Source organism: Tauraco erythrolophus, chromosome 3, assembly GCF_009769465.1.
Source record: "Tauraco erythrolophus isolate bTauEry1 chromosome 3, bTauEry1.pri, whole genome shotgun sequence".
Lineage (NCBI taxonomy): Eukaryota > Metazoa > Chordata > Aves > Musophagiformes > Musophagidae > Tauraco > Tauraco erythrolophus.
This window is the reverse complement of record NC_141467.1, coordinates 101,363,544-101,386,349: the sequence shown is the minus strand read 5'-3', so window position 1 is coordinate 101,386,349 and position 22,806 is coordinate 101,363,544. Positions and strand designations below refer to the sequence as shown.

Genomic DNA, 22,806 nt, shown 5'->3' with positions numbered 1-22,806 from the left:
TGTGGTATAAAACTAAGCCAACTCTAAAAAGACAAATAATTTTTTTCTTTTCTTTTTTTCTTCCCCTGGTAGTTTCCTGAACCAGTTGTCGGGGAGGTCAGCAGAGCACCGTGGTGGGTGGCAGGTTGGTGGCTGAAGCTCTGTTGAGAAGCAGCCAGGTGTTACAGGAGCTCAGCTGGAAGCATCGGGTCTCTCTTCTGCCTCGTGATGAAGTAAACTAAGGCTCAGGCGTTCAGTGGCTGTGCTGCTTGAAGCAGTGTCACTCTCCTCCAGCCTCCTTTTGCAGGCCAGCTTTACTACCAGAAAAGCATTCAGCCTACTATGCCAAAAAGCAGGTTTATTTTATTTTTAATGTCTCCACATTTCCAAAACTACCTCCCTACTGGCCGCTCGCTGTGAGGAGGAGGAGGTACAGAGAGCTCAGTGCTCTCGTCCAAGGCCTGGAGCAAAGTCCCGCAGCAGTTTGCTCTTTCCAGCCAGCAGACTGGAATGATGCTTGAGACTGTCAGGCAGGGAGGAGGTATTGTTTGCTCTTTTTCTCTCGTGCTGCATTGATTTCTCAGACGCCATCTGCTGTGGCTGACTAATTCACAGCAGTAGCCAAGAGGAATTTTTTCTTTGTGATGCAGACTTGTACAATGGTCCGTGCCTTTTTGTGTCCATACTTGGAAATCACTTGGAAACCAGGCTGGTCAATGGTAAAACTAGCCACTTATTTAGTAGTTGATGAGATGAGGGACAGTGGTGTTCTTAGTGATTCCTCAGTGAGGAATTAATTTCGCTCTGGATGGTTTTGAGTTGTACTGGTTCCCAAAATAGCACGAAACGAGTGATATGACAATGTCTTAGCGTTGAACAGGAGAACCTGGTGTTGGTGTGTGGCTTCTTAGTGGAGACCTCCAGTTCGGTGACTGGGCTGTCAGGGTTTCCCAGTTCTCATCTCTAGAGGCTTGTTGGGAGGTTTTAGGAATGGGAACTCCTGTTAAAACTGGAAGAGCTTATTCGAGCTTGACGGATTTGACGGGGCCCTGCGTTATTGAGAATCTAAAGGGAGAAGTCTTGCCAAAGATACGACTTCTGTTGGTGATTGTGGTGTTCAAATTCGGATCACTTGCTCCAGGGGGCTTGGAGTTTTTGTGGTAGTCATCTGGGTAGATTTTTTTTTAAATGTTTGTAGATGGTATAACTGTTTTAGGAGATAACTCCAAAAAAGGAAACTAAATGACCTTTAAAAATGAGTCTTTATGGGTTTCCAGTAAATGTGTTGTATGAATTGGTGTAAGATTCAGGGATAACTGAAATTAATTTATTTTTTGTTTCCCTTTCCTAGAATATGACAGATACCTAGCATCTAGCAAAACCATGGCAGCAGCTTACCTTGATCCGAACTTGAATCATACACCAAGTTCAAGTGCAAAGACACACCTCAGTACTGGGATGGAGCGTTCCCCAGGGGCCATGGAACGAGTCTTAAAGGTTTTTCACTACTTCGAAACTAGCAGCGAACCGACAACATGGGCCAGCATTATCCGGCATGGAGATGCTACTGATGTCCGAGTAAGTCTGGTTTTAGCATTCTCATCCCGTCTTTAGGTTAAGTGTCAACTTCATGCTCAAAAAATGAGAGGTGAAAGTCTGGAAGCAAACAAACACAGACATTTTGTGGTTTATTTTAAAAAAAACTTTACCTGTTGTATATTGTGATAAACTTCAGAAAAAGCTTTGAGAGGTACCAGCTTTCCTTGAGAACAAAAACCACATCATATATAATTGTGTATTATCTTAAAGAAATGAGAACTCTTCCTGTTTGTGCAGAATAGAAACTCGAAATTTAGAACAGTGGTCATCAGATACTACTACTGAAGTATGTCAGTTGAATTTTACCATGTCATACTCCCCAAAAGCCTGTGTGGCACCTCATGGCAGGATGGCAGGGACGAGAGCTGGGACAAAGGTGACATTAAATCACAGGTTTTATGTTTTTTTAAAAAATAGTAAATTTTTATATGTTTAAAGGTAAGATGTGTATATTTAAATGTTAAAAATGTTTAAACGTAATGTGTGCATGACTTTTTTTTTTTTTTAATAAAAAAAATATTCTTGTTTGGGGACTCATTCCCTCACAGTGTGGGGAAATTGAGTGCTGAAGAGTTCTTTCTCCCCCTAGTAGGTCTCTTTGTTTCCCTCTCCCTGGTAATCACCTGCTGCTTGTGTTTGTACAGTGTTGTCCTTCAGTTTATGCAAAAAAAACGAAGGTTAGGATTTTTTAAAAAATAACTTTAAGTATCTGTAATGTTAAAAGTATGTGGAAATGTCATGCATGCATGAAAAACCAGTGTTTATCCTGAAGCATATGTTCTCTCTAATACTGAGACCTTTACGTACCATTTGCTACACGTATAATTTTTTGAGGTGTTGCGGTATTTAAGCTGAAATGATGCTCAATTTAACATGTCAAATGGTTTTAAAACTTCGTGGTTTGCTTGTTTTTTAATTATCCTCCAGGAGCAGAATCTTGCATGGTGGTAGGTGGTGTGTGGGGTTGTTTTATTCTATGATGTTCTTACCGTAGGAGCAGGTTCCCATCTGCGCATTTGTTCCAACATTTGTATTCGCTGCCTGGTACTTCAAATTCCACTACAAAGATTCCAGTCTGCTGAAGGGAGAGGGTTGTCAGAGTCAGGGAGACCTGTTGTCTCCTTCTGCCCACTATTAAGTTTCCTTTGTGCGCGAGAAAACCAAGTAAAAAAAGACTAAAGAGTTTTCTCTGTTTTCTCTTCCTTTCCCACTGTTTATTTGCTAGCGTGGCTGCGTATGAAAAGACCTAACAGCATTCCCAACTGGAATAGATCTTGTGACAGTGATCCTAAACCTATGAAATTCAAGGATTTTCATTGGTGGCCATCAGAAAATGTGTCTCTTGTCAATTTAATAAGCTCCTGTCTGTGTTTAGGGATGGCTTGGTGAGTGAGCAGATTAGAGGTCAATGAGAATCGTTATCATAGATAACCTGTGCTTATTTTACATGGAAGAGGGTTTTTGGGTGCTGCTTGAACCATCTTTCCTCTCTGGCTTAAGTGTAATGGTTTGATATATCTATAGTGATTGATTTGTTTCATAAAGTGTATTACTTGGTACAAGGGAAGAAAAACTGAAGTTCTGCATTTATATTCAAGTTCATACTTGAAATCGAGGTGATCTTTCCCAAGAACTGTGTAGAAACTTGAAAAACAGAAGCAGAGATTACATCTCTGGTTTCTCCAGCTCAGAAATAAATACTTGTGGTTATGGGCTTTAAGGATCCAGAACTTATACTCCCTGTAAGAAATTCAATGCTGAGTTCAATTTGCAGAGCTACATATCCTTGTTTTAAGCAAAAATGTGTTACATTTTTAGTAAAAGGAGGATCAAAGGAGCAGGCAAGTAGCAGATATTTGAAGCTTGCCTTAATTTTTAGTTTCCTTATATGCACATTTAATTGGATGGTTGTTTCTAAAAGTAATGGGATTTTTGTAGTGTTCTCCTTTCCGGATAAGAATGTGATGGGTTGCTGTTAATCTTTCTTTTAACAAATGTGGGTCTCTTTATTTTGTTAAATAGGGACAATGACTGTTGAATGTGCAGGTACTCCAGTAGTAAAGATCCAGCACTGGTGTATTCCACATCCTGACATTTATTTTAGAAAGAGTAAACCCTTGTTGGAGTACAAGCCTACATTCCATTGGGATGACTGCTATTCAACCAAGCCGAATAATTTAAGATTAAAATAGCCTTTAAGGTTTTTATACCTTAGTTTTACACCCCCCTCCTCCCCTTTTGTGAAGGAGATGGTCTGCAGTAGAGCTTCCATTTCTTCTGAATTACAAAATGAGGAGGAGACTGGTGCTGAGTTTGGCCTTTGGCTTGTTTCCAAGGAGCTGTGTAAGAATATTCAGAGGTGAAGGTCTTTGAGACAGCTCTGCAATTAAAGGGAGAAGAAAAAAAGGGTTTTCAAGACTACTCCCTGGTTAACATAGCTTCTGGGATGATAGCCGAGGAACCTTTCCAATATTCAAAGGAAGTGAGACTTGGTCTGAAATCTCCAGAAGAGCCAATTAAAGGTATTTCTGCTGGTAAATCAGAGGACTTTGTGGAATGTACTAATACTAAGGAAACTAAGGGTGGAATTTTCTTTCCTGATTTGTGATTTCTAACATCTTCTCTTTCTAACAAAGTCAGGTTTGCCTTTGTCAATGCAAAGGCTGTGTTTGACACTGAAAGAAATGAGGAAAGACCCTCACAAAAGAAACCCACAACAAACCAAAACAACCCCAAACTTTTACCTCTTCCTAAGAGGAGAATTGGAACAGAGATTTAACTGTGAACCTGATACACAAATTCTTGATCATGAGGGGAAACCCTTTTCAGTAAAAATCTCGTGTTGTTAAGCTCAGATGAACAGAATTTAGCGTTCTCCAAGAGTCTCTGAAGTGGCTAGACTAAAGGTACGGTTTCTTTGCTATTTGACTTGAAATATCTTTAACTAAGACAGCAGTGTGGCTCTTCATAGGCTTTGCTTGAGGAGGACTTCTGGCTGTGGACCTCTGCTTATTCTGGATGGATTTAGTCAGTCAAAGACAGCTGTTTCCTCCAAGGGATGAGTCTATTCTGCAATGGATTCCAGGGCAGCTTTTCAATTCCTGGAAATGCTTTCTTGGATTTCAAAGAACTGGCACGCTCTCTTTACCCTTTTTTCCTTGGTATTACACTAAAGACCTGCTTGTTTTCCAAAAGAAAAAAAAAAAGGCTTTTATGAGTGTGCAAACAGAGTTCTCCTGCTGTGAATGCGTGTATGGATAGCCATGCCCATTCCAGAGAAAGAAAGGTTGTTTATCTTCCCTATTTATCTTGGTATGGCTTGTTTGGATATGTTGTCTACGTGCATATTCACAGAGAGGGATTTCCAGGGCTTCCGGGGTTGGAGAGGATGCAGGACATGCTCTGCCCTGTTCACAGCCTCAGGTGTGGTGTGCAAGTAGGTGGGTGTTGCTGAGATGGAATTTCTTTGTCTCTAGTGCACCCTAAAAGTAAACACTGCCACCACATCTTGGTCAGCAGTTACAAGTAAATCACTTTTCTGTTTCCAGAAGATGTGGTTGAAGCAGAATTGTAACCATGTTTGACAGAGAAGTGTGTGCACTGCATTTAGCAGACTGAGGAGGTGGGGAAGGGTTGGGTTTTTTACAAAACAGACTTTTGGGAACCTTATGTGAGCCCATATAGATGACTTTTGGTGAGGTGCAGTTCTGCTCCCTGGTCTGCGTTCCCACCCCAGGGGTGCCCAACTTGCATCGATTACACCTTCCTTTAAACTTCTGGCCCTCAAAACTTATCTTTGATTTTTGAATAGTAATTGTGAGGAATAAAGATGACGTTATTTATGTGGAAATAACAACTAGAAATCTCAAACTAGGTTATTGCCAGGCATGCATCACACCTTGATTCTTACACAGGTTTGTTTTCTTCCAGTTTTGTAAGACTGGCTGGCTACAATGTAAACTGGAAAGAAATAGCATTAAAACTTTTAGCTGTCAGCTTTGTCTCTACTTCTAGAGCTAGAGAGAAGCATGATTAGAAATCTTGGACAAATAAAGATACAGGTTCAGGGTCTCTTAGCCTGTTCATCATTTGTCTTTTTCTCCCTTTTCTATGCAGCACCATCCTGAAATGTTGGCTTCTTTAATGTTGACAGAATGAGAACTCAAAAAGCTGAAGAAAAAAAGATCATCATCAGCTAATGATAAGGATATACCTAACTGGAGAGACTTGGAAATTTTGAAGTCAAGGGGTGTGCCTTGACTGTGTCCCATCCCTACATCAGGGAAGAAGACCAGAGCAGATTCATCTGCTTCTCTACTTCCCTGCAGAATCTTATTTTTCGTGGGTAGAAGGCATGGGTGCAGGGTTGGAAGATTGTGTATTCCAGCCAGTTCCCTATTTCGAGGTTTTTCAGAAGAAGGGCTGAAGCACATTCAGCCAAGACATCACTGGAGCAGTTCAGTAAACTGCTTTACTGTGTTAGTATTTGTTGCTTGCTTTTCTCCTAATTGCCTCTCCCCTTCTATCCATATCCAGTTTTTATCTTCCCAAACCATGTGTAATTTGCATGTCTTGGTCCATCCAGCAGTGTCTGTATTTCATTTCGTTTTAGCTAGCTGTTCTTGCAGTATTTCCTTTCCTTCCAGGTTTTTCTGCATTAGGCTCCTGAGTTTTTGCAGGTACTTCTGCGCCATGGATTGTTGATGTATTTTGCCCAGTAATACGTGAGACCTGAGTGTTTGATTGGAGATCCAGTTTGTGGTAGAAGAATTGAAAGAGCCTCTAGTGCAAAGGTCTGTAACTCAAATGATACCCTAGTTAGAGAAGTGTTTCTTCTGGCAACAGGCAGTGCCAGCATCCTTCTTGCTGTTTGTACACCTGCAGGGTGACACAGTTAAGAAGACAGGGAATAGAATCATGGTTAGGGTTGGAAGGGACCTCAAAGATTATCTAGTTCCAACCTCCCTACCATGGGCAGGGACACCTTCCACTACACCAGGTTGCCCAAAGCCTTATCCAACCTGGCCTTGAACACTTCCAGGGATGGGGCAGCCACAACTTCTCTGGGCAACCTGTGCCAGTGCCTCACCACCCTCACAGTGTAAAAAATTTCTTCCTTATATCCAATCTAAATCTGCCCTCTTTCAGTTTAAATCCATTGCCCCTTGTCCTGTCACTACATGCCCTTGTAAAAAGCCCCTCTCCAGCTTTCCTGTAGGCTCCTTTAAGTACTGGAAAGCTGCTATAAGATCACCTCGGAGCCTTCTCTTCTCCAGGCTGAACAGCCCCAACTCTCTCAGCCTGTCTTCATAGCAGAGGTGCTCCAGCTCTCGGATCATCTGCATGGCCTCCTCTGGACTTGCTCCAGCAGCTCCATGTCCTTCTTATGTTGGGGACTTCTAGAGCTGAATGCAGTATTCCAGGTGGGGAAGAAAGGAAATGCCCGCTTGTGCTGGCACTGCAGTGTTACTGCCCTATCAGGGAACAGGCTATTAAAGCCTCATTTTTTAGCATCCCTCATCAGCCACTGCAGCATTCCTTGTTTCCAGACACTTCTGAGGAAGGATATTGCCCATCTTGATAAAGGGCAAGAGGCCTGTCAGTCTAACCTCAGACACTGAGAAGACTTAACTTTTAGCCACGATTCCGTTCCGCCTGTTCACCTTCATCGCTGTCCTCCAAGTCATTGTCACTTTCTCGAACCCGCCTTCTTTTGACCCGTTACATGGACGAAAGGGAGCAGATGCTGTGGCTAGTCTGGAGCATAGCTGCTCCACACGATACCAATCGTGATTGACTACCAGGTAGCCAGATGTTGGACACGCTGCTTTCCGACTGCGGAATGGGCTAAATACGCTTTATTGCTTCTGGATTCCTCCTAAACCCAGCAGATAGCTTGAAGAGTTACAGGGGAATGAGCATGTGGTAGGGCTGTTCTGATGTCTCTGCTGCTGTCTGTGAAGTAGAATGCAAATATATTACACAGGAAGCTTTTTTAATCTGCTGAGTTTCTCTTTGAAAATTGATTCTTATGATAATACAGTACAGGAGTAGCAGGCTGGTCATGCAAGGTTCTGCAGAAAGAGCCTGTGAACATTGGCAGGACTCAAAACCATGGCAGGTGAGTATTTTTGGTGTTACAGAAGTCAGCTGTAGGCAGCAATCGTTACATATCCAAATCTAATTTCTACGCATACGGAGTAATACATGTGCTTTGAGGCAGTGGAGCTTTTTGATGGATAGAAGCAGACTAGAGTGCACTGGTTACTAACGTCGATTAGATACATGTAGAAATGTTTAAAATCATTTGTGATCTAGTAAAAGAGCTGGAAAATAGGCACCGTTTACCTTTTTTCTCCTTCCTTTTCTCCGCTGCATGCCTCCATGCATCGTACCAGGTGAAAAGGCATAGCCGCGTTGTGAGTTATTCCGTGCCTGCCTTCTGAGAACTTGGAAAAAGTACCAAGAACTCTAAACTCTAGACTTCCAAATGTATACAAAAGAAGGTATATGGTACTGTGATATTCAGAATAATTACAACAGACAAAAATACCCTTGGTCTTTAGAATGCCACTTCTACTTGTGCAAAATACTCTTGATGTCCTTGGATGAGACACGTGCAAAATAACATTTTAAGAACAACGTAAGTAGCTGTTTGACATTTTTCTGAAAATGCCTGGATCTACAGATGACTTCACGTCAACAGCACGTCCTGCATTAGTGTTTAACCCTACAAGCACTGGATCCAGGGGAGCTCTTAGGCTTTGCAGGTGCAACTGAGGATAGGGGATAGTGAGTTCTGGATGTTAAGCTTCTGGAAAACTAAAGTTACTGTCAACACTGAAATTACTGTTGTGTTCCTTTGGGAAGTGTGCAGTAGGATCAGAAAAATGCTGGTTCAGCCAAGGAGAATGGAAAGCACTGCTGTGCCAGCTCTGCTCTGTCAGTAGTGTCAGCGTGTGCTTGGAGGTTCCCTGTGGAATTACTGTGAGTGTGGAGAGGTGCTTTGGGTGACAGATCTGTGTAGGGCTTAAGCGTGAAAGATGCCGAGGCACTTAGGTGCATGCGTTCCGTGAGTTGGTGTGTCTGGGCTTGCATGGTGACTACATACTAGGCACCGGAATAATGTGTTTCCAGGCTGTAGTTTCAACATACACTTGTTGCTGGCCTTCAAGTTCTGGGCCCCTCAGTTCAAGAAGGACAGGGAACTGCTTGAGAGAGTCCAGCGCTGGGCCACAAAGATGATGAAGGGTGTGAAGCATCTCCCTTATGAGGAAAGGCTGAGGGAGCTGGGTCTCTTTAGCTTGGAGAAGAGGAGACTAAGGGGGGACCTCATTAATGTTTATAAATATGGAAAGGGTGACTGTCATGAGGATGGAGCCAGGCTCTTCTCAGTGGCATCCAATGATAGGACAAGGGGAAATGGATATAAGCTGGAACATAGGAGGAAGAACTTCTTCCCAGTAAGGGTAACAGAACACTGGAACAGGCTACCCAGAGAGATTGTGGAGTCTCCTCTGGAGATGTTCAAACCCGCCTGGATGAGTTCTTGTGTGATCTGATCTAGGTGGTCCTGCTCTGGCAGGGGGATTGGACTAGGTGGTCCTTTGAGGTCCCTTCCAATCCCTGACATTCTGTGATTCTGCAGGAATTTCTTGTTCAGCTGGATCAGTTCCCTAGCTCATCATGCAATCATAAATGCGTTTACTGGATCAGTGCAGGAGAGAGAAAGCAGTGCAATACTGAGAAAGAGGGATGTGGGCTTTTCTCCTTAAATGTCAGACGCAGTGTCACCAGAGGACAACCTGCATTTTGGTGTTGTGAGGGCATTCTGGAGTTTTCCTTTATGGAAATTGTGAATTGATTTGCATCAGAGCTTTGTAGTTTACTTTTGTCCATCTTTTCATTTAAGCTCCCCAAAGAAATCTCTCATCAGGAGTTAGAATACTTGATACATGAACAGTGTTTGACATATTTGAGGTGCTTCGCAAACATGAACACTGTGTCCCTGTGTCAGAGGTGCTACTTGGACTTTTTCTAGTGCAAGACACTTTCTCCTTCCTACTAAATTGGGAAATTAGGTTTGTAGTCACACTGGGAGTATATTGTTCCAACTTCAATTTATTCATAGTATCACATCAGCTTTGTTAATTTACAAGCAAGCAATTCATTTTCACTCATTTGCAGAAGCACAAGGTATTATGGATACATACTGGGAGAGCCTGGGATGTCCTGTGCCTTTTGGCCTTTCTCTGGTCTGTCTTGATTTTTCAACAACCTCCTAAATATACTGTACTATAAAATCTAGTTTTGGACACGTTACCCTAATTTAGGACAAATATTAATCTCTTTTTTCAGATTAACTGTGTTTTGAGTATCTGTGGGTTCTTTAGACAAATGAATAAAAATGAGTGCTATCCAACTATTGAAAAAGCCTTTTTTTTTCTTTTTTTCTTTTTTTTCCCCCTTCCCTCTGGGTGAAAGGGAGGAAAGGTGACCTATCACTTATCTATTATTGATAGAAAATACCTCTGAGGGCTTCCCATTCTCTTTGCTCAGCTATACTCGCCTATTTTATGTTCGGGATGTAAATGTTAGCTCTGGAAACCTAATTCAAGTCAATGTGATTACAGTAAAAAACGTTCAACTGGCATGGGATTGCGTGACTTGCTCGCAGTTGTAGAGTATTTATGAGAAGTACAATAGGCACGCGAAAACTCCTCGTAGAAATGTATATTCATGTGTACACCCAAAGTGAAATCTCATTCTGGAGCGGGTTTCTGCAGGAGTCAAGCTCTCCTGCGAGTATTTCTAGCTGTATTAATTTGAGGTTGTGAGTTTGTAATGAAGGTTGAAACTGTGATGTTCCTTACTAGTTTGTTTTTTTTTTTTGACTTCAGTAGTGCATCTGAGGAGCTTCCTGAGCTAAAAGGCTAGTTGTAGTCAAGTCTGCAGAGATTTCAGCTTTCTTTGGCTATGCTTCCAGTGAAAAGATTGTCATGACATATCTCAGCGGGATGTCTTAGTCGCTATTGTGCAGTGGTTAAGCAGTTAAATTGTTTGTCTGGAAACCTCTGATTAAGCATTCTGATCACTACAAAGAACATCAGGCTGCTTCTGGCGACCAGGAAAGACTGTCACCCATCCTGGAGGGATGGCGGTGGCTTTGTTCAACGCTCCAAGCGTCTCCACTTGGTCTGTGAAGGCTGTCCAGAACCCAAGGAGACTCTACGCGTTGTTTACTACTGATCAGAGTTAAATGGCTGCGGTGCCAGTGCTGCTCATGGAGATCAGTCTTGCACTGTTTGGAAATAGCAGCCAAAGAAAACGAAGCCTGCCCTGCCGCATGGGAACCTCTTCTGTTCATCTGCTGCACTTCCCTGCTGTGAGTTCTGGTTGCTGGATGAACAGCATGTTTGTGGTGCTGGGTCGTGTTGGTCGAAGGTGTGTCTAAATGTCTTAAAATTCAGCTTCTCTGGTTTATTGATAAGAAAGTAAATAAGCAAATAGAAATTTTACTTGAGTCTTCCCCTGCAGATCAGCCATTCTGAGTGTCTTAGTCACCATGTTTCTGTCTTAATAACCGTTTCCTTATTTCTGTGGGTTTAGATTCTGCATACGGTTTGTTAGCATCTGGAATGAGCTCTCTGGCATTCCTAAATGAAAAAGAGAAGCCACTTCTGTGTTTGTTTCACATAAAGCATCGGTTCTTCCTTTCTGGGCATGCATAAGTTCTTAGAGTATATTTTCAAACACTTGCACTTAGCAGTGTTGGTGCAAAGGAGGTCATCTCCGTAATGTTTACTTTGAAGTTGACTTTTCCTTGAGTTGCACTGTGTACTAATTGTTGCTAATTGTGTACTAATTGGGCATGTGAGAACCTCATGAAGTATAACAAGGCCAAGTGCAAGGTCCTGCACGTGGATCGGGGCAATCCCAAGCACAAGTACAGGCTGGGCGGAGAATGGATTGAGAGCAGCCCTGAGGAAAAGGACTTGGGAGTGCTGGTGGATGAGAAGCTCAACATGAGCCGGCAATGTGCGCTGGCAGCCCAGAAAGCCAACCGTGTCATGGGCTGTATCAAAAGGAGAGTGGCCAGCAGGTCGAGGGAAGTGATTATGCCTCTCTACTCTGCTCTCGTGAGACCCCACCTGGAATACTGCGTTCAGCTCTGGAGTCCCCAGCACAAGAAGGACATGGAGCTACTGGAACGAGTCCAGAGGAGGCCACGAAGATGATCCGAGGGCTGTAGCACCTCTCCTATGAAGACAGGCTGAGAGAGTTGGGGCTGTTCAGCCTGGAGAAGAGAAGGCTCCAGGGTGATCTTATAGCAGCTTTCCAGTACCTAAAGGGGGCCTACAGGAAAGCTGGAGAGGGACTTTTTACAGGAGTGTGTAGTGATAGGACAAGGGGCAATGGCTGTAAACTGAAAGAGGGCAGATTTAGGTTAAATGTAAGAAAGAAATTCTTGACATTGAGGGTAGTGAGGTACTGGAACAGGTTGCCCATGGCAGGGGGGTTGGAACTAGATGATCTTTGAGGTCCCTTCCAACCCAAACCATTCTATGATTCTATGATTCTAATTATTTTCTTAGGGTGGTACTAACTACCTGACCAGAAGGGATGTGGTACCCTTCTTAAATAACATAGAAAATACATTTACTTCTTTCGTTATTATTTACTTTAGGTGCTGCAACATGTTTAGAATTGATGATACAAAAGGGATAGAGGCTTAAAAATATCACTTGCTTTTGGTGGGAATTAAGACATCTGATTTCTTCAGTCCTTTTGAAATCCCAAACTGAAAATTTGAGAAGTTCTGAGACTGAGGTCTGGCTTGGTTCTTTCTTGACTATGTACTAATGGTTTCAGCTGCCTTATGCATCGGTACTCTTGGTGGTTCAGGGTCATATACCATTTTGCCTTCCTTTTTGTCCTTCCAAAGCCATTTGTTGTCACAGCAGGAGCAACTGCCTTTTCGGAACATGTACCCCCCCGACGTCGGCAGGGGAAGGGGTGGATTTCGGAAAACAGGCGCTGCGTGTTATGTGCCCTGTTTATCCAGGGTGTAGAAGGAGATGAAAATGAATGAGTCTCTCCTCTCCGCGTGCTTGCAGAAAAGCTGGCAGTGTGCCCTTCAGAGGAGAGCGCGCCTGCCAGAATGTTGGGCTTCCCTGACTAAGCAGAGATTGTCCTTTGGGTGAAGAAGGGGTTAAATGTGCTGCTCTCACTTCTGAGAGTACTTGGTGGTTGTTAAGTGTTTCCCTGGATACGGGCGACTGTTCTCCTTCGCAGTAATTGATACAAAGACCCTTAAATACAGGGGAGAAATAAATTTAACGGATTTTTGTTTTAGTTCAGATATGAAACCGTTCACTGACCTGATAATAGATCTTTGGAACTGGCTGGGAAAGGTTGCAAAAAGTTGGGTGCTTTAAGAGGAGACAGGATGAGTAACTGGAAGAGTTTCACTGAAGGTTCAGGAATGACAGAAACAATGCTTGGCTCTGGAAATCCAGTCGGATAAAAATAGGCAGAGGCTGCGAGGGCACTTGGGGGAAGTGTCGGCTGTGCTTGTCTGCGGTCACCGCTTCCCCCACCATCCGTCTGTGGCCACTGTGGCTCTTCCTTCAGTTGTTCTACCAATGTACCTGGACTTTTTGGTTTTATCAGGCGTTCCCAGCTTCTTGGGCTCCTTCTGGCTGCCGGGACTCAGCTGTTGCTGGTTAGTGCTGCCAGCCAGTAGTGCCACTTGGAAACTTTGATTTGACAGGGTGTTTTAAAGTCTCCCACTCACATGATACAGTCCTCCTCCAGCATCTTTCGTGCTTTGTTGTTTGTGTCCGCCTTCCTTCAAGTGTAGGGCTTGTCATCCATCCACTTAGCAGTAGATGTCCAGCTCCTGGGCATGGAAAAAGATGAGGGTGTTGGGAGGCACTGCTGGTGCTGAAGCAAACGATGCTTCTGAGGATGCTCGTACTGCTTCTGTTGGAGACAGGGTGCTGGGCTTGATGGAACCTCTTCTGACTCAGACTCCATGAACTTACAAACATGGCTTACGCTTCCTTCTTTTAGGCTTGGGGAGTTTATATTTACATTTCACTGTGCACCGTGTTGCTTCTGGAAGATTATTTAAAGGTTGCAGTTCCGTAAGATGTGTGAGCTGATGTTAAGAACTCGCTGTCACCTCACCAAAACCATGATGCCACTCCAGTACGTGTCATCGTCCCCCTCCGTTCGGATTTAGTGCTTCCTTGATTCTTTTTTTTTTTGCAGTTAGTTTTCTGCTTGCTTAATTTGCAGAGTCAGGGTCTTAAACAGTTTCTTTGGGTTATAAAATAATACATTTTGGGAAACAATGTCATCCTGTGAAAAAAAGCTTTTACCTAAGTCATTCCAGTAGCCCATCTCTGGCTCCTGTAGTACTTAACCACTGGCTACATGTTGATGTTTTCCAAAATTCTGAGCAGGAACCAGCAGCTTACGCATCTGTGTGTGTATGTGTATATATATGTGTATACACAGTCTTACACATGGAAGTAGGAAATTTTCAGACCATTGCAGAGTCAGAAGCAGAGGACTGCGAATTCCTGACAAAAGCATCTGGGAACAGCGATAGACTGTGCTCCTGCTGAGCTCCAAACTCTGCACCGGCAGGGATCTGCTGCTGTGCAGAGAGACGAGCCTTCCCTTCCAGCGGGTCGTGAGGTTGCGGCTCTGATCTCCTGCCGACTCTTTAATCCGGGTAAGAGCAGGACAGCCTGGCACGCTGCACCTGAGAGGCTGCTAATCCATGATCTGCTAACACATTGGAATTTTAGTTACTGCCTGTTAGACCTTTCATTTGGGAAGGAAAGCAGTGATCTGTGACGTGATGGTTTTTAAAGGGTCCTTTCTTGGGCGAGAGATCCTCAAACGCTGAAATTTTCCTCAAGACAAACAAGTAGGATGTTTGTTTGGTTTGAGAATCTTCCCAAATAATTATCTGTTTCCTCATTTTATAAAGGATCCGTGCTGAAGCTCAGGAGCAAATGAGTGGGGGAGAGAGGAGGAAGGAAACTAAAGGGCTGTGGCATGACCTACAAATCCTGACTGTTTGAGCACTAAATAGGATGAAAGTCAAGACGATTTTCCAGCTGTAGATGACGAGTGACTTTTAAAGACCAGTGATGGGATTTTTTTTTTGGGGGGGGGGGGGGAACAAATACATCTCACTTTCATCCACAAATCTGCTCTTTATATTTTGACTTCTGTGTTATTCTGTTTTACATAGAGGAAGTAGTGGCTTAATTCTGATAAGATGCACAGAAACGTATTTACTGATGTTTTGTGAAGCCGTGCTGGTAAAACTTCAGAAATTGTAAATGATTATCTGAAACAGGAGCTTACAATTGAACATGTTTAGTATTCTTTACAAAGGTGATACCTGATTTATTGAGTGGTATTTTGTGTAGGGTATTACATGGTGATGTTTAATTTTTTTTCAAAATATATATTGCATTTTTACGGTTGTAAGGAGTGTATGTTTCTCTGTTTTAGGGCATAATTCAGAAGATTGTGGACAGTCACAAAGTGAAAAATGTGGCCTGCTATGGGTTACGACTCAGTCATCTGCAGTCTGAGGAGGTTCACTGGCTACACCTGGACATGGGGGTGTCCAATGTGAGAGAGAAATTTGAACTAGCCCACCCTCCAGAAGAATGGAAGTAAGAGCATAAATCTGTTCAGTGTCAAAATCAAGTCATATAAGTCTTTTTACCTTATCATTAAATATGACTAATTTGCATTGTTAAGGAACATCCTTGTGTTGTGTAATAGAGGTGTGGAACGGGGTGTGGGGGAGTGGAATAAACAAAAAAGCCACCAACCAACCAAACTTTTCACAGAGCTGGAAGTGGTGTTTTCTTTGCTTTAAAGGTTTTTTGATGTCGTAAGGAGTTTCCTGCAAACTGAGGGGAACAGATATGTGTAACCTGGGATTTAGAGGGGGCATAAAGTAGGAGCAGAAAACTCCTGGTTGTTTCTCCTGAAAATCTGCAAAAATTCTGATATATGTGATTAACCAGCCTCATCTCAGGTTTTGTCATCCTTAAAGTTTTAGGATAAGAATCCTATTCCTGTCTGTAGTATAAGCACACTTCTGAAAATTTAAGAGTAAGTATTGTTATTTAAGTGAAAACAAGAAAATATTGTTAAGTACTGGTTGTATTTATATATAGACTAAGTAGGAGAAATGTAGTTTGAAAAGAGTGAAATGCAGGGAATAAATCAGTTTATCCCTCTGCTGTTGTAAAACTTTTCAGTTGTAAAACCGCTTATTGAGTAATCTCCCAGAGCAATAAGTGACATCTGCCTTTCTTCTAACTGGAATCTTCAGTTATTCCAGGAGCAATGAACAATAGAAAGGTAACTCCAGAATTTGGAGGGTTTTTTTATAGCTTAGGTACATTTGCCAAGATATTTTCATGATACCAGTTAGTTGGATAAAAGAAGTGGTATGAGCTATGCTCTGCTGAAGGTTGAGTTCACTTCAGCTTTGTAGTAGAGTAAGCTGATGGTGCAAGCTCAGGAGAGGAAGAAGGGAAAGACTGGCTGCTTTCCTGGTAGGAAGACAAGAGGAAACTAAAATTATTTGCAGAAGGACACAATAGTCTACTAGAGAAGACGGGACACAGAGTTTTAAAATACCATTCAAGCATGGTTACTGGTTCATTGCAGGGGTTTTGTGCATGTTTTTCTGTGGTTTGTGTTCATAACCTTAACTTGTGCAGAAGTTGCTGGTTATTTGAAAGGCTCACGTCTCCTGCAGAATTATTGTAAATAGTCTATACTTATTTTCTTGCAAATGGAGTTGTTACATACTAGCAGATGTGACAGTTGGCAACCTTCAGTTTACAAATCCTCTCTAGGGGCCTGATTTTAACAAATGCAACAAATTCAACCGATTATGAATGCTTAAAACTTGGGTTTCAGAAATGTTGCACGTTGTCTTCTGTGCATGTTACGTTTTATCGTTTCTGGGATGTGTGTCAGAATTTTTCCTTCTGTACCTCACAAGAAGTTTTTAATTGATAATGCTGTGAAATCACAGCTTAGGAGGTAGACAGTTCCATGATAGTAGTGCTTCATGTAAGATATGATTAATAGATGCTGTGGAAATTTGTTACATAGTGTACAACTGTCAGTTCCAATTTTATTAGGCAGCACAGCTTGCGTTGTACGTGTTGCAGAACAAAGTTAATCAGTTTCAAAAGCAAAATTAGATGATTGTTTTGAAGTTTGTGTAAAGGAATTGTATAAAATACTCATGAAAGAGCTATGGCAAGATGTAAATTATTCAGTAGCTTTCCGGAGTGTCATTTAATGTTTTATCAAACACATGCAGCCTGACATACCTTTTAAACCTGTGGAGATTTGCTGTGCGTAATCGAAACGCTGCTGTCATATCTGTAATACCATAACACAGAGTGTTTAAGATCATATGACAGTACTTGTGAAAATATTTAGATTATTAAAGGGAGAGAAGTCTTCGAAGGGTTGTTACATTAATAAGCTTCCTATAGAGTTAATAAACCAGTAACTGCCTCTTGTGTAATTATTATTTTTTTAATCATCCAAATTAAAAGGGCTGTATATTCACAGTTGTCAGAAATTAGATCTCAGACATTCTCCTGGACTAATCTTGATACTAGAAGTTAGAAAATCTGTCTCCTGTATAGACAGCTTTTGTTTGATGCTGTACTGTTTGTAATCCTGCAGAGGATGAGTAGTGAGGGGGAGCAATAGGGATATGACTGCTTCAGATGACATAGCTGTAGTTAGAGCTTGGGAAGAGTAAATAATAGTGGACTTCAGGGCACCAAGGTCACTGAGAATTCTGTCACTTCAAATTTGCTTCCCTCTTCCTGTGACACACAGCTTAGTTGAAGGAGCACACACGAGTTAGCTTTGCCAAACTGCCAGTGGATAACCTCAATTGCGTTGCAAAAGATGAACAGGAAATCATTGCTTACTGGAAGCCTTCTTTTTCCCATCCTTATGTTTGCTTTTATATACTACTTTGACCTTTTTGCTATAAAAAGGTTTGTATTTTGCACAAGACAGCAAAAGTTGGAACTGTCTTGTGGTGGGTTCTTGTTTGATTTTTTAAATAAAAAACAGGATAGACCTAATATTTTGTTTTTCTGTACAAAGAAGAAAGATTGACTCTAAAAGTCACATAGAAGCCTTTTAAAGACCATGCCCGCGTCTTCACTTATGTTTGCTTTGAGAACATTCGTGCTAGTTAACTGTATCAAACCAAATAACCTTTTTTAATTTTATTTTTTTTCCTCTGGCAATGAAGATAATTCCATCCAGTATCAGAAAATTCTAAATACCTCTAAATTGTGGTGCCAGAAATGATCAGAGTTACAATTATTGGAACTGCTTGCTTATTTGTTTGTAGTAGTTTGTTCAGGACATAAATATTCTGGAGTCTGCTGTGGTTTATATCACATTGGGTAATACTGTCTTCTTTGAGTTTTGCAGGATGCAGCACTACAGAAGCATTGTATAGTTTGAGTGTAATTCCATGCAATTGCTTTAAAATAACTGGAGTCTTCCAAGTGCAGTCTGAAAGTTTGTTCGTTACTGAATTCCAGTAACACTGCTGCTGTTTGGTTCGTCTGACAGTAGCACAAGTAGTTGATTCTTCTTTCAGCCTTCCTGTGAAGATGTTATCAACCATCTGGGTGAGGGGATCAAGTGCACCCTCAGTGGGTTTGCAGAGGACACCAAGTTGGCCAGGGGTTTTGGTCTGCTTGAGAGCAGGAAGGCTTTACAGAGGGATCTGCACAGGTTGGATTGATGGGCTGAGGCATGAGGTTCAACACGGCTGAGTGTTGGGTCCTGCACTTGGGTCACCACAACCCCATGCAATGCTACAGGCTTGGGGAAGAGTGGCTGGAAAGCTGCCTGGTGGAAAAGGACCTGGGAGTGTTGGTTGGCATCTGGCTGAGTATGAGCCAGCAGTGTGCCCAGGTGGCCAAGAAGGCCAATAGCATCCTGGCTTGTATCAGAAACAGTGTGGCCAGCAGGACTAGGAAAGTGATCATCCCCCTATACTCTGCACTGGTGAGGCTGCACCTCAAACACTATGATCAGTTTTGGGCCCCTCACTACAAGAAGGACATTGAGATGCTGGAGTGTGTCCAAAGAAGGGCAATGAAGCTGGTGAAGGGTCTGGAGCACAAGTCTTATGAGGAGCAGCTGAGTGAACTGGGGTTGTTCAGCCTGGAGAAAAGGAGGCTGAGGGGAGACCTTATTGCTCTCCAAAACTACCTGAAAGGAGGTTGTAGGGAGGTGGGGGTCAGTCTCTTCTCCCAAGTAACAAGAGATAGGACAAGAGGAAATGGCCTCACATTATGCCAGGGGAGATTTTGACTGGATATTAGTAAAAAAGTCTTCATGGTAGGGGTTGTCAGGCATTGGAACAGGCTGCCCAGGGAAGTGGTTGAGTCACCATCTGTGGAGGTGTTTTCAAGACATGTAGATGTGGTGCTTAGGGACATGATTTAGTGGTGGACTTGTCAGTGCTGGATTAATGATTGGACTTGATGATCTTAAGGGTCTCTACCAACCTAAACAATTCTGTAATTCTGGTTGCTTGTATGAAGGCCTGTATAGCTGTGCATGTGAGAGATGATCCCAGATGATAAGTGAAATACAAACAAAATCCCAGAGCTCTTTTGTGGGAAGACAAAAAAGACTGGAGTGGATTTGTTTGCTTCAGGTTTCCTCTTAGTGTTTATGCTAGCAAGGCAGACTTGGGCATGTGTTAAACTCACTTTTTAATGAAGAAATTAATCTTTACTTGTAGTATTATTTTAATGATTGGATGTTTTCAAGGGCATGAGGGTGAAAGATTAAAGAGCCTTCCTCCCTTAAGCTTCATTTTTACCCTGTACAGGTAGGTGAGCTAGAGTCAGCAGGATGTGGGACTCCTAAATCATGGCATCGACCCTGGTTGGTTTTGATAATATTGAGCCTTCAAGAGCAATCACAGCAGCTGTCCTTTCTGTCCATTCACTGGTCTTCTTTGTCCCACAAGGGGAGAATCAACAGGTTGTAGTAACAAATTTTGCCTCAGTCTTTGCCTCAGTCTTTGCCTCAGTCTTTAATAATAAGGTCAGCAGTTCCCAGGTGAGCTGGCCTTCGGTGTCTGAGTGCAGGGAGGGAGAGCAGATCGAAGCTCCTGTGATCCAAGAGGAACGGGTCAAGGATCTGCTCCTTCGGCTGGATGCCCACAAGTCTATGGGGCCTGATGGTATCCACCCGAGAGTCCTGAGAGAGCTGGCGGATGTCATTGCCAAACCCCTGTCCATTATCTTTGGGCAGTCTTGGCTCACTGGGGAAGTTCCGCTGGACTGGAGGCTGGCGGATGTTACCCCCATTTACAAAAAAGGGCGGAAGGAGGATCCGGGGAACTACAGGCCTGTCAGTTTGACCTCGGTGACGGGCAAAATCATGGAACAGGTTATCTTGAGTGCTATTAATGAGCACATACAGGTTAACCAGGTGATCAGGCCCAATCAACATGGGTTTATGAAAGGCAGGTCCTGCCAATCAAACCTGATCACCTTCTATGATGGGGTGACTCGCCTAGTTGACGAGGGAAGGGCTGTGGATGTAGTTTTCCTTGACCTCAGTAAAGCCTTTGATACAGTTTCTCATAGTGTTCTGGTGGAGAAACTGGTAACTGCTGGCCTGGATAGGCACACCCTCCTTTGGGTTAAAAACTGGCTGGATGGCCGGGCCCAAAGAGTGGTGGTAAATGGGGCTATATCCGGCTGGAGGCCGGTCACCAGTGGGGTTCCCCAGGGCTCAGTGCTGGGTCCAGTTCTGTTTAACATCTTTATCAATGACCTCGATGAGGGGATTGAATGTACCCTCAGTAAATTTGCGGACGACACCAAGCTGGGAGGCTGTGTCGATCTGCTCGAGGGTAGGGAGGCTCTTCAGAGGGATTTGAACAGACTGGATCGTTGGGCTGAGGCCAATGGCATGAGCTTTAATAAGGCCAAGTGCAGAGTCCTTCACTTGAGGTATAAAAACCCCAAGCATCGCTATAGGCTCGGGGAGGAGTGGCTGGAGAGCTGCCTGGCGGAGAAGGACCTGGGGGTGTTGGTTGACTACCGGCTTGATATGAGCCAGCAGTGTGCCCAGGTGGCCAAAAAGGCCAATGGGATACTGGCGTGTATCAAGAATAGTGTGACCAGCAGGAGCAGGGAAGTGATCCTGCCCCTGTACTCGGCACTGGTGAGGCCGCACCTGGAATATTGTGTCCAGTTTTGGGCCCCTCGCTTTAAGAGAGATATTGAGCTCCTGGAGCGGGTCCAAAGAAGGGCGACTAAACTGGTCAAGGGGCTGGAAAATAAAACTTATGGGGAGCGGCTGAGGGAGTTGGGGCTGTTTAGCCTGGAGAAGAGGAGGCTGAGGGGAGACCTGATTACGGCCTATAAATACTTGAGAAAAGATGGTGGGGAGGTGGGGGAAGGGCTCTTTACATTAGTGATGGGTGATAGGACAAGAGGAAACGGGCATAAGCTTAGTCAGGGGAGATTCAGGTTGGATGTTAGGAAGTATTTCTTCTCTGAAAGGGTTGTCAGCCACTGGAATAGGCTGCCCAGGGAGGTGGTTGAGTCCCCATCCCTGGATGTGTTTAAGAATAGGGTGGATGATCTACTTGAGGATATGGTTTAATGGGGATTAGGGATGGTTGGACTCGATGATCTCTAAGGTCTTTTCCAACCTAGAAATCTATTAATCTATGAAATTGTTCCCCACAGGGTACCCATCTGGTTCTACACCGATTTGTAGGTAAAGCAGGTAACATTCAGGCTTTGGCTCTGACAGGTGGAGGGTGCCCCAGTGCTTAGCAGTCCTGTTCTGTAGGTTTCGATAGCTGCAGTACACGTGCTGTGGCACGGACACAGCCCAGACCACCTGCAGAATGATTTCCTGAGTTGACTAAGTTGATCTAACGGCTCTATACCTCTTCTCTCCACAGTCTGTCTTCTCCCCTCTCTTGCTTCCCATTATCCAGTCCTTTTCCTTTTCTTCTATGAGTCTTAATGCTTGTCTAATCCTTCAGCAAGCTGATTCAGCTCATTAAGCTCACACAAGGCTCCTCCTTTGTCTGCCCTTTTTGTTCCCGTCTTCTCCTTTCTGGTCACTATTCTGCTGTTGTGAACTGAATCGGAACCTGCTGGAAGCAACCTAGGTGGTTGGGACTGTTGGGATTATTTCTTTCAGTGCCACAAAATGTTGAGTTGGATCATCCTTCTTTTTTTTTTGGCTCCACCAACTGCCCAGATAGTGCTTGTTATCAAAGGGAAGCTCCGAGAACTGCTCAGCAGTGTATGCTATGCTATGGACTGGTCACTCCACCATACAACTTGTTAACTCTATAGGTGCCCACTTTCAGGTCTGAGTGGAGGCCCATAGTGTGCGTCAGAGTGCTTCTGTACCCCAGCGTAGATGTAAAGCAGTAAATGGATTTGCAGTCTTCCAGTAATAGTTTTATCACATGTAAGGGAGGCGATCAGCAGCTGGGATACTTGCTCGGAAAGCAAACATGGTTTGTGGAAAAGGGTCTTATCATCAGTTGGCTGTGCTCCAAAGACAGTAGGTGTAGAGGATATTGAAAATGAAGCCCTGAGTTGGCCTTTGGAAGTCAGCTGCTTCATTCCCATAGGTGTAGTCAGAGAGTAGGTTATAAATAGGTAATGAAGATCACTCTCAGTGACTGTCACAGCCAAGCTGCTTTGCCTTACCTGATTTTTCTCATGAGATCGTGTTGCAAAAAGCAGTACTTTTCATGGCTCCTCAGTTAAGAAGTCCCTGCAAAGGAGAAAATAAGCTTTTCCTTTATTTATTTTTTTTTCAATCGCAGAGAGTACAGGTGTTTTACATCCCGATCCAGATCAGGGTGACAGACAGTATGTTCGCTGCTGAAGGTCTGACATCAGTTCCACCTGCACTTTGACAGGCCTAAATGGTCTCTGACTTTAGGATTTACAGGATGACTGAAAAATAGGAAAAGAGGTGGTGTGGAGTGACTACCAGTCAGCATTTGTTCGTAGTGCACTGGGAGACCAAATAAAGGATTCTTTGCGTTTGCGTAGCGTGAAAATTCAATCCCATCTTCAGTATCTTATTATGAATGAAGATGTCTGAAACACACTG

General features: G+C 43.3%; 1 protein-coding gene across 28 annotated transcripts in view; it reads left to right on the top strand.

Moving 5' to 3' along the window:
* PTK2 (protein tyrosine kinase 2) overlaps positions 1 to 22,806 on the top strand; it is a 167,003-nt gene that overhangs the window by 30,098 nt on the left and 114,099 nt on the right. For 18 of the 28 annotated variants that reach the window (XM_086608884.1, XM_086608888.1, XM_086608886.1 and 15 more), the window contains exons 1-2: positions 1,363 to 1,557; positions 15,118 to 15,284. In XM_086608884.1, the coding sequence (XP_086465010.1) occupies positions 1,363 to 1,557; positions 15,118 to 15,284 (362 nt within the window). Of the gene's footprint in view, positions 1 to 1,330; positions 1,558 to 15,117; positions 15,285 to 22,806 lie in introns of those variants that run through there. The other 10 variants (XM_086608890.1, XM_086608893.1, XM_086608889.1 and 7 more) reach the window with 4 other exon arrangements.